General features: G+C 42.5%; 1 protein-coding gene across 1 annotated transcript in view; it reads left to right on the forward strand.

The window, feature by feature from the left end:
- The first annotated feature begins 7,549 nt into the window (after positions 1-7,549).
- LOC121561882 (zinc finger protein 27-like) overlaps positions 7,550-12,729 on the forward strand; it is a 35,108-nt gene continuing 29,928 nt past the window's right edge. The window contains exons 1-3 of the mRNA XM_045206305.1: positions 7,550-7,555; positions 8,147-8,257; positions 8,610-8,711. Of these exons, the coding sequence (XP_045062240.1) occupies positions 7,550-7,555; positions 8,147-8,257; positions 8,610-8,711 (219 nt within the window). The remainder of the gene's footprint in view (positions 7,556-8,146; positions 8,258-8,609; positions 8,712-12,729) is intronic.

Here is a 12,729-nt window from a genome sequence, read left to right on the forward strand (position 1 = left end):
CTAAGGTCACACATGCGCAGAGGGGAACGGGGCGACCTAAATTGGGATATGCTTAACACCCCGGCCATCCTACAATCTAAACTAGATGCCCTCAATCTCACACAAATTATCAACGAACCTACCAGGTACAACCCTAAATCCGTAAACATGGGTACCCTCATAGATATCATCCTGACTAACTTACCCTCTAAATACACCTCCGCTGTCTTCAACCAGGATCTCAGCGATCACTGCCTTATTGCCTGCGTCCGTAACGGGTCCGCGGTCAAACGACCACCCCTCATCACTGTCAAACGCTCCCAAAAACACTTCAGCGAGCAGGCCTTCCTAATTGACCTGGCCCAGGTATCCTGGATGGATATAGATCTCATTCTGTCAGTAGAGGATGCCTGGTTGTTCTTTAAAAGTAATTTCCTCTCAATCTTAAATAGACATGCCCCATTCAAAAAATACAGAACTAAGAACAGATATAGCCCCTGGTTCTCCTCAGACTTGACTGCCCTTGACCAGCACAAAAACATCCTGTGGCGTACTGCATTAGCATCAAATAGCCCCCGCGATATGCAACTTTTCAGGGAAGTTAGGAACCAATATACACAAGCAGTTAGGAAAGCAAAGGCCAACTTTTTCAAACAGAAATGTGCATCCTGTAGCACTAACTCCAAAAAGTTTTGGGACACTGTAAAATCCATGGAAATAAGAGCACTTCCTCCCAGCTGCCCACTGCACTGAGGCTAGGAAACACTATCACCACCGATAAATCTACAATAATCGAGAACTTCAACAAGCATTTTGCTACGGCTGGCCATGCTTTCCAGCTGGCTACCACTACCCCGGCCACCAGCTCTGCACCCTCCGCTGCAACTTGCCCATGCCCCCCCCCGCTTCTCCTTCACACAAATCCAGACAGCTGATGTTCTAAAAGAGCTGCAAAATCTGGACCCCTACAAATCATCTGGGCTAGACAATCTGGACCCTTTCTTTCTAAAACTAGCCGCCGAAATTGTCGCAACCCCTATTACTAGCCTGTTCAACCTCTCTTTCGTAACGTCTGAGATCCCCAGAGATTGGAAAGCTGCCGCGGTCATCCCCCTCTTCAAAGGGGGTGACACTCTAGATCCAAACTGTTACAGACCCATATCCATCCTGCCCTGCCTTTCAAAAGTTTTTGAAAGCCAAGTCAACAAACAGATCACCGACCATTTCGAATCCCACCGTACCTTCTCCGCTATGCAATCCGGTTTCCGAGCTGGTCATGGGTGCACTTCAGCCACGCTCAAGGTCCTAAACGATATTATAACCGCGATCGATAATAGACAGTACTGTGCAGCCGTTTTCATTGACCTGGCCAAGGCTTTCGACTCTGTCAACCACCGCATTCTTATTGGCAGACTAAATAGCCTTGGTTTCTCAAATGACTGCCTCGCCTGGTTCACCAACTACTTCTCAGATAGAGTTCAATGTGTCAAATCGGAGGGCCTGTTGTCTGGACCTATGGCAGTCTCTATGGGGGTGCCACAGGGTTCAATTCTTGGGCCGACTCTTTTCTCTGTGTATATCAATGACGTCGCTCTTGCTGCTGGTGACTCTCAGATCCACCTCTACGCAGACGACACCATTTTGTATACATCTGGCCCTTCATTGGACACTGTGTTAACAAACCTCCAAACGAGCTTCAATTCCATACAACACTCCTTCAGTAGCCTCCAACTGCTCTTAAACGCTAGTAAAACTAAATGCATGCTCTTCAACCGAACGCTGCTTGCACCCGCCCACCCGACTAGAATCACTACACTCGACGGGTCTGACCTAGAGTATGTGGACAACTACAAATATCTAGGTGTCTGGTTAGACTGTAAACTCTCCTTCCAGACTCACATTAAGAATCTCCAATCCAAAGTTAAATCTAGAATCGGTTTCCTATTTCGCAACAAAGCCTCCTTCACTCATGCTGCCAAACATGCCCTCGTAAAACTGACTATCCTACCGATCCTTGACTTCGGCGATGTCATTTACAAAATAGCCTCCAACACTCTACTCAGCAAATTGGATGTAGTCTATCACAGTGCCATCCGTTTTGTCTCCAAAGCCCCATATAATACCCACCACTGTGACCTGTATGCTCTTGTTGGCTGGTCCTCACTACATATTAGTCGCCAAACCCACTGGCTCCAGGCCCTCTATAAATCACTGCTAGGCAAATCCCCACCTTATCTTAGCTCATTGGTCACCATAGCAACACCCACCCGTAGTCTGCGCTCCAGCGGGTATATCTCACTGGTCACCCCCAAAGCCAACACCTCCTTTGGCCGCAATTCCTTCCAGTTCTCTGCTGCCAATGACTGGAACAAATTGCAAAAATCTCTGAAGCTGGAGACACTTATCTCCCTCACTAACTTTAAGCATCAGTTGTCAGAGCACCTTACCGATCACTGCACCTGTACACAGCCCATCTGAAATTAGCCCGCCCAACTACCTCATCCCTATATTGTTATTTATTTTGCTCATTTGTACCCCAGTATCTCTATTTGCACATCATCTCTTGCACATCTATCATTCCAGTGTTAATACTAATTGTAATTATTTTGCACTATAGCCTATTTTATTGCCTTACCTCCATAACTTGCTAAATTTGCACACACTGTATATATATGTATTTCTGTTGTATTTTTTGACTTTGTTTTGTTTTACCCCATATGTAACTCTGTGTTGTTGTTTTTATCGCACTGCTTTGCTTTATCTTGGCCAGGTCGCAGTTGTAAATGAGAACTTGTTCTCAACTGGTTTACCTGGTTAAATAAAGGTGAAATAAAAAATAAAGCAAAATGTACCTCTTGCCATTCCTCTGTGTCGGTCGAGGATCTTGACACTACTGGGACGACTGGCGAGGACGCGCTCCCGTGCCACCTTCAGTTCCAGTAGCTGTAGTTTCCTCCGCAATGCCCTGTTTTCTTTCTGGCTTTGAGTTATTTCCAAACGAAACACTGCATAGTCGTCGTCTACGAGTTTACAGATGTCTGCCACGGCTGCATTCGCTAGCACCTCCATGATGGAGGCTATTTGAGTGTGAAAACCCATACAGTTAGCCATGTTAGCAGCTAGCTAACGTTACCTAGATAACGTATATCAAGCAAGTCCTGTCTCCAACGCGAATTAAAGACTACCTGAGGTAAGCGTGTGATGCTGTACAGTTAAATTAGTCATATTTTGAGTTCCAGAGTGTTAATAAACGTCTAAATAAACAACATTAAAAACGCTATCGTGGCAATTTTTATTGGTCAAGGTTCACTTCTACTTCTTCTCTATATTTGTATTGGCGGATTGCAACCGTGATGTGCATACACCGCCACCTACTGTACTGGAGTGAGGGCATTCAGGGCCACGCCTATTCATGTATTCCTCTTATCTAGCTCTGTGTTTCCACCTACTGTTCTGGAGTGTGAGTTCATTACACATCGTAGAAAAATTTGCCCTACCAACTAATCCTTCACCCATTAAAAAACCTCACCACTATTCCACAAGCTACTTGGCCCTATCTGATCCTACACCAGGCTGGGAGGATGGGACACTATCCGGCCTCAACACAGCTTGTAACTCATATGCAGTAAAATAGCATACACCCAAGTACTTCTCAGCAGCTGCCACCCCCACAGCCATTTTCTGTGATTTATGTTCCATTTCTGCGGCACAGTTGATAACCATGGCTATGAACGCTAAGAATTCAACCATACTGAAGTACATGTTATTCCTATCATTCTCTATTGGCCTGGGCCTACTCACATGGATCCTCTTAGGCTCCCTCGCCCTGGACCCATCTGCCTCTATTACTCTCTTCACTGCCTCAGCATACAACACCTTCTGTACTACTCTGATCTTGGCAACCTCAAACTGTATTTCTCTCAGCAGACACGCCTGATCTCCAGAACCAACTGTTCACGTCCGTTTACTACTTCTTTATATTTGTAATGGCGGATCACAACCAACTGAAACGTACATACATCACAATCTACTGTACTGGAGTGTGAGCTAGAGGTCTTCACGGACCACCTCTACCCGAATACCCAATCCGGGACCGAGAGGGTCCGGATCCAGAATTCTAAATAAATGTCACAGGTCTGGGTCGGAGCTGATTGTCAAGGGTCTGGGGTATGTGTAATTTTAACTTACTTGTCCGGAAGGACCGTACATATCCGAACGAGACTGCTGCTCTTGCTTTTCACGAGGGTGGAGCGTTGCACATGTAGCTTGTCGTTTTGCCAATCATAAGTCATCAAAGCGGCAATAGGCTACAGTCATAGAGCCTCTGTGTGGCAAAAGTTAGGAGATCTCGAATCAATGGAAGATGGAATTAAAAGTTAAAGGAGAAGGATAGGCTACAACGACCAATAGCCAACAGGTAGGTTGCTACTTAATATTCTGAATGGAGTTATTGTTATTTGTAACTGTAGGATGAGAAAGCATGCACTGGAGCCTCAATTAGCCTAGCTAGCGCTTAACTAGCTTCTACCGGTGTGATGCAGTTAAGACGGGTACTACGTAATCATATGATGATAAATAACCTAGTTATAATGCCACGTTCAGAACAACTAGAAACTCGGAAAATCAGAGACTTCCGACTTCAGTGCGTCCAAGTCAACTGGGAACTCGGAAAAAAACTAGCTCTGACTGGGAAAATTTGTTTTCCAACTCGGAATCTAGGTACTCTTTCAAGAGCTCCGACTTTCTGACCTGAAGATCACTGACATCATGACTTGACCTCATTTTTCAGAGTTCCCAGTTGTCTTGAACATACCATTAGCGCAAGTCGGCTTGGTTGGGTTGCCATCTCTCCCTCCCTGCTTCCAGTGTCACTCGCTCCCAGTACTCCCAGTACCTGCTAAGGGGCGGCAGGTAGCTTAGTGGTTAAGAGCGTTGTGCCAGTAACCGAAAGGTCTCTGGTTCTAATCCCTGAGCCGACTAGGTTAAAAATCTGTTGATGTGCCCTTGAGCAAGGCACTTAACCCTAATTGCTCCCGTAAGTCGCTCTGGATAAGAGCATCTGCTAAATGACTAAAATGTAATGTAAATGTACTCTCCTCTGCCTTCTAGAGCGGCACCTCTCTCTCTCCCTCCTCTCGCGCTTTATCAGCCGGCTAATAAAGTAGAATAAAAAAAATCTGCTGCTTCCCTCACTCGGATCGGACTGGGTCAGGATCCAACCAGTTCCGAACGGGTCTAGTTGTCCTTGGGTCCGTTTGGAAAGGGTTTTAAAAAATGGAATATAAAAATGTATACATATCGGATCTAGGTGGGAAAGCCCCAGGTCCATTTCGGAACGGGTCCAACCAGGTCCAACTCTAGTGTGAGCCTCCCTACCCGACTGGGCACACACTGGTTGAATCAATGTTGTTTCCACGTCATTTCAATGAAATGACATTGAACCAACGTGGAATAGACGTTGAATTGACGTCTGTGCAAGTGGGACACTACTAATTTATATTATCTTAAAGAGCGACTGCCTTTGTTTACATAAGGCAGTCGCGCATTTTTTTACTTGAGAAATACTGCACCAAACACCTTAGCCAGATGTAAAATTGCGCAACTAAAACGTCAAAATTACATATTTCTTGAGTCATCTTTGATTATTTTGGGGGATTTTAAGTGAAATAGGTTCGGCGTCTACAGTCTCTTCTTCTTCTTCTGTGGGTTTTATGGCGGACTACATCCAAATGTTGTATTGCCGCCACCAACTGGACGATTTGAAACCAAAATGAAAATGAAAATAAATGAATCCATACTTAAGTGATTCTAACAATCCACCCTAATACAAACAAAACTCCCACTTCTTCCTACTTTTAGTTCTCCATATTTTGCTTCTCAGGCTCTAGGACCTGAGAAGGTGGTACAGCTTTTGCTAATATTCCACCCCCAGGAACTGCTCCGCCGCAATCACAATGATTTAAATCTTGCTAGATCCTTTCTCCACATTGGCAGTGCCATTCATCATCATTGCAATAAAGGCCACAAAGTCCTCTGTTTTAAACATTAAAATGTCAGGATCGTCTTGGTGTAAGACAACCCCTGCAGCCTGCAGTGAAGGCCTATCCACTACCATGGACTCTTCTGGTGCAACATTCAAACCCTCAACCCTTTTCACAGCTTCTGCATATTAAATGCTCTGTACAACCCTGACTTTGGCCACCTCATTCTCTTTGACCCTTGTGGGGCATTCAGAAGACGTGGCTTCATGATTCCCACCGCAATTACAACATGTCACATTTACTTCACTTTTATAACACATAACATGATCTTTTCCACATCTTGTACATCTCGGCTTCTCCCTTCTGCAAACACTTTCTACATGACCAAAATATTTACAATGTTCACACTGCATTGTTCTTGGGATAAATGCTCTAACTCTGTAGTTAATATACCTCACTTCATTAGGGAGAGACTCCATTTCAAAAAACTAAACAACAAATACTCTTTACTTTTTCCCCATTCATCACTCGATTCATCCGACGTGCTTCAATCACTCCAGGAATATTTTTCATCTCTTCCAAATCAACTTCCCACGAAACGCCAGATATAACCCCCTTAAGGGGTGTGCCCTGTTCCGAAGCGATACACACAACACTTCAAACTTATCAAATCGATTAAGACACAACGCACCTTCCTTCTGAGCCGCAGATTCACAAAAAATCAAAACAAGCCCGCCTCTCGTGATCCTCACATCCTTCACTTTACCCAGCACTCTCTCCACCAGTTTGGATAACTCAAATGGTTTCTTCAAGATTGGTACTCTGCTCGGCTGCTCCTTATTAACAAACTGTACTCCTACTAGATACGAAGGGTCCTTCTCATCACTGTACCCTACTTTGCTCCGTTTCCATTCTTTTGAACAATACTCCAATTCTCCTTGATTCTACCGCCATTGTATTCAGATTCCGCCATCTTCCGCCGCTCGCCCTAAAAAAACGATAAGTCACCCTACAGTGTCTCATGGGGGACACACATCATTAACAGACTGAAATCTAATTTTTCTAATGAGCAACAGAAAAACACCAATCAATTTTGAATTCAGGCTGTAACACAACAAAATGTGGAATAAGTCAGGGGGTATGAATACTTTCTGAAGGCACTGTAGGATGTGCCATGACTAGAATACAGTATGTGAACATTATTAAAAAGTGACCAGTGTTCAATAACTATGTACATAGGGCAGCAGTTTCTAAGGTGCAGGGTAGAGTACCGGGTGGGGCCGGCTAGAACAGTGTCTAAGGCTAGTGGTGACTGTTTAACAGTCTGATGGCTTGGAGAGAGAAGCTGTTTCTCAGTCTCATGGTCCCAGGGTTAATGCACCTGTACTGTCTCCGCCTTCTAGATGGTAGCGGGGTGAACAGGCCGTGGCTCGGGTGGCTGAGGTCCTTGATGATATTCTTGGCCTTCCTGTGACACCGGGTGCTGTAGATGTCCTGGAGGGCAGGCAGTGTGCCACCAGTGATGTGTTGGGCTGACCGCACCACCCCCTGGAGAGCCCTTTGGTTGCAAATGGTGCAATTGCCATACCATGGAGGTCAGTGGAACGCCGATCGCCGTCCTCAAGTCAGAGACAGACACAGAACCTATAACACAAAGGCTCTTACACACAGGATCTGGGCTGTTCATTCCCATCCGGACTCAGATGACATGTTAAGAGACTTGCAATGATCTGTGTTGTTCTTACACAACAGAGATGGACCCTGGCAACATGCCCTTGGGATTAAAGACACAGACTGATCTGTCTAGAGGGGACTGGAACAAGTACATGTGGTAGTGTATACTCTGAAGGGTGCCTAGATAAGAAAGGGGAGGTTATAGTGGTAGATGAAGTGACTGTGAAAGTGGAGAGCGACGTTCCTCTAACATTGAACATAGACGAGACTCACTTAGGAGAAGGACACTCACAAGGAACATTTTAGAGACAAATCCAAATGTCGCGACCCACTCCGCTTTTACATGCGCTCAGGGATCGCGACCCAGTGTCCACGTCGATGGGGCCTTCCAATTCACACAGCTGCATCCTTTTTGATCAGATATTCAACTCAAACGACCAATGCTCGGGGAGGGTGAGCCACATCAGGCAATAGTAAAGAGAAACAGTTCCTCTGCATGTTCTGTAACAAAGGCTTCAGCTGACCCCAGAAGGTGGAGGGTCCACACAGGGGTGAAAACCTTCAGCTGTACACAGTGTCAGATGCGCTTCACCCATGCTGGCAACCTGAAGATGCACCTGAAGGTACACAAGGGAGAGAGGCCGTTCGCCTGTACGCACTGTGAGTAGAGGTTCTCGGAGAGGATGTGAAGCCTGATCTGCTGCTAGTCAAAGAGGAGACAATAGACGACAGACCAGAGAGTGGACTAAAGATGGGGGCGCAAGGTAAGGGAGAAATACATATAGCCTACGTACAGTAATAGATCTTCAATGGGAATAGTGATGTGCCTGGCTATTATTTTTTCTTCATTCATAAAATGAAATCAAAACAACTTATGTTTACATACAAAAACATAATGTATGAACTTGACCAGGTAATTGAAAAAAAAACGGGAAAGAAACGATGTAAAGTCTATTTTCAAACCTTTTCCTGCAGGTGCTTGGCTGGAGGAGACTGGGCGGCCACCTTGGATTCCCAGACAAGAGCCCAGAGGACAACATAACTGAGCAGGCCAGGACCGGAGGCGACATAGTGGAGGTCAGTGGATGGGTCTGCGAACCTACCGTTACTCCTTAACGTCCAAGGACCTTATATGTTATGTTTATAGACTGGTTCTGGCAGCCAAAACTGTCAAATACTCCATCTAAACGTGAATCGATTCTCAATTGCGATACGATTCTAGAAACATAAAGCCCTTTACTTTCATATCACATCTAAATCATTTAACTAAAGCAAAATATACACTTACTGTACACTGTTTTAAGCGGGTTTAACACAGTTGCAGCCAACAGTATTTTTCTGTTAAAACACTTTTCTGGCGTTACACACACGTGTTCGGAGCACGCTAGATAGCTCATTAACCCAGGTGGTCGCCTCGGGTCTTCCGTCAGTCTTCCGTAAACAAGCGCTGTTTTTTTGTTTTAAAAATAAATAAATAAATAAATAAAATATATATATATATATATATATATATATATATATTTTTTTTTTTTTACTTAACAGTAACATGTAAAACACAAAAAAGAGAACAGCCAGAGGGATTACACAAAGAAATGAGAGAAAAAAATATTTAAAAAATAACACAAATCCACATTATATCAAATCAAATACAGACATGTAACGAATAAATTTTTTTGACATTTTGTTTTGTATACGTTTTAAGTGCTAAATAGTTTTGCAAATCTGATAAAAAAAAATGAAAAAAATGATTTGTGTATGAAATATTTTCCTAATAAAATAAAGAGATTTACGACATACTGACGTTCAATAGTGGAATCAGTGTAGTAAAACAATGTTCAATGGTTGTATGCATTTTGTTGCCAAGATATAGTTGTACATCAGTCCAGAACACCTCACTATGTAAACAATTACAAAATAAGTGTTCAATAGGCTATTACAGGGGTAGAATCTATGGATAATCTTAAAGGAGATCTCCTTTACTTTATTGGTCACCATACATTTGTGTGGAGTGAGCCAAGCACGGCGCCAGTTTACGTCAAACGATAAAGCCCAATAAAATATAGCAGAAGGAATAGAATTCCTGTAGAAAATATCCCTTAAAAAACGATTATTGAATTTCTTATCTAGTAAACCTACGGAGCTGTGAGGGGAACGGCACCTCCGTACCTTCAGGCTCTGATCAGTCCCTACACCCAAACGAGGGCATTGCGTTCATCCACCTCTGGCCTGCTGGCTCCCCTACCTCTGCGGAAGCACAGTTCCCGCTCAGCCCAGTCAGAACTGTTTGCTGCTCTGGCACCCCAATGGTGGAACAAGCTCCCTCACGACGCCAGGACAGCGGAGTCACTCACCACCTTCCGGAGACATTTGAAACCCCACCTCTTTAAGGAATACCTGGGATAGGATAAAGTAATCCTTCTAACCCCCCAAAACATTGGAAAGTGTTATCCCACTGGCTATAAGGTGAATGCACCAATTTGTAAGTCGCTCTGGATAAGAGTGTCTGCTAAATGACGTAAATGTAATGTAAATGTAAACCTATGCCATTCACTTGGATATCGCTTACAATAGGAGATGTTCCAAAATATTCATTATTCTGAAGTAAAGATTTTATCCCACTAGGTATAGCTTTTATAAGTGTCATATTCCTTGCTTGAAACCTCAAAGTTGTATCTTTCCATAAATTCTCTCTGTGTAAATAGATTCCCACTAATACTAACTAATTGGCCGACAAGGACAATGTTTTTCGAGAACCAGTTACAGTAAAATAACGTCTTGTTTCTATGTAATATCGAACCATTATTCCATAGAAAACATTTGAGGTGAAAAGTTGTGTTCATACAGCAAAGCCCAGCACATTAAAGCCTGCTTGTGAAAAGCCGCCAATTTCACAGGAAGTTTGCCCACAATATAGGGACATTGTAGTAAAAAATTAAGCCCTCCGAGCTTCTGAAAAACAAAATGAGGTATAATATTCCAGAAACTGAGGATTTTTTAAGTACCTTTTAACCCAGTTGACTTTTGATATGTGATTAAAGAGAGTGAAGTCTAAGACATTTAGGCCGCCATCACAAACCCTGTTGGTGATAACATCTCTTTATCTTTTGTGGCTTGTTTTTCCATATGAAGTTGTACAATAGCCTATCTAAGGTACAGCAAGTGGATTTGAGGATGTCAATAGATGAAAAAAGATAGGATGCATGAGATAGCCCCTCAGCTTTGGATAAAAAGACCCTACCTTGAAGACTTAAATCCCTCCCTAACCATGAGGAAAATTTATTTTTGATAGATTCAGTTACAGGATTCAAATTAAGATCATTCACAGCCTTAAGATTTTTGGTGATCTTTACACCGAGGTAGGTTACAGTATCTTTTTCAGAGATGTTACAATCTGCTGTATTGACAGCTCCTTTCAGAACAAACATCTCACATTTGGAAAGTTTTAATACCAAACCTGAGATTTTGGAGAACTGCTTCACAATATCCAATGCTAATCTAGCTCGTGACATTTTTCCAAAAATGTGAGGTGTCATCCGCCAGTTGGGATATCTTGATCTCTCTGGCCTGGAATGTAATGCCTTCAAATTGACTTTGATAAACTAATGAGCATAAGGTTTGAGAAACTAACAAAAATAAAAAAGGTGAGATTGGACAACCTTGTCGTATTCCTTTGTAAATGTTAAACCTTGAGGATGTTCCATGAGAGTTTGATACAGCTATTGCTACCATTATACAGAGTTCTAAAAGCATCAACAAAAAAATTACCAAACTTCAAATGCTTAAGACAATCAAAGATAAAATTGTGACTTACGGTATCAAATGCTTTCTGAAAATCCAAAAATAAGATAACAGGGGAGTCATCAAATAGATAACAATACTCAACCAAATCTAACACCAGCCTCAGATTATTAGATATATGGCACCCTTTCATAAACCCTGATTGACAATCATCAATCAGATCATTCAAGCACAACTTTAACCTTTTCGCAAAGATTGATGCTATAATTTTGTAGTCGTTATTTAGGAGTGTGATTGGACGCCAATTATCAATAATTAAGAGATCCTTTTGTGGTTTAGGTATAAGAGTAATAACCCCTTGTTTCAGAGGCGCAGGTAGTTATCCCTTCTTTATAGCCTCTTTAAAGGTTTCAAGTAATAATTGTGCTATTTCTTCAGAGAAGGTTTTGTAAAATTCAGAGGATAATCCATCAGAACCTGGAGACTTATTTTTTAATTGAGCAACCACATATTGGATGTCCATAATGGATAAATCTTCACAACAAGACCGATTTAATTCTTCACTAACAGAGTTAACATTCTCTATAGAATCAAGGAGATCCTTAGAGTCACTCAAACTGTTATCTAAGGAGTAAAGATTCTCATAAAACTTAGTGGTAAAGTCTGATAACAACTCTCTATCCTCAGAGGTTACCCCATTAATCTTAAATTTCTGAAGTGTTTTGAGTTCCCCTCTCCTCTTTTCCAAATTAAAAAAGTATCTACTGTTCTTTTCGCCTTTTTCAAGCCATTGTTTTCTGGATCTTATGAAGGCTCCTCTAGCCTTTTCCTCATAAAATGTATCTAGTTGACTCTGTAAATCATTCAATTTAGCTTTTTCGTTAAGATCAAGATGCTCAATCTCTGTGATATCAGCAATTTTCTTAGAGAGCTCAGCTACCTCACATCTCCTTCTTAAAGCAAGCCGTTTCCCGTAAGTAATAATCTTAAATCACATTTTTTAAATCATCATGCAATAACAATGAGTTATTCAATTTCCAATAACCACCAGAGTATTTCTTATCATCATTACTGCACACTCACAGTCAGCCATATGACTTTATGATCCGTCAGGACTGCAGGCAGTATTCTTACCTCTACAGTGTTGGGCTCAAGACTAGAGGTTATCACCCACAAGTCAAATCTTGATTGTAGTGAACGATCTCTATTACTCCATGTGTACTGTTTCTCTCCAGGGTTTTTAACTCTCCAGATGTCAATTAGGTCCAGGCTTTGGCAGAAATTAACCAATTTGTTCACACCAATGTTAGGCCTATGGGGCAATCTATCAGTCTCATTATAATAAACCATGTTAAAA

This window comes from Coregonus clupeaformis, chromosome 22 (genome assembly GCF_020615455.1).
Source record: "Coregonus clupeaformis isolate EN_2021a chromosome 22, ASM2061545v1, whole genome shotgun sequence".
Taxonomy (NCBI): domain Eukaryota; kingdom Metazoa; phylum Chordata; class Actinopteri; order Salmoniformes; family Salmonidae; genus Coregonus; species Coregonus clupeaformis.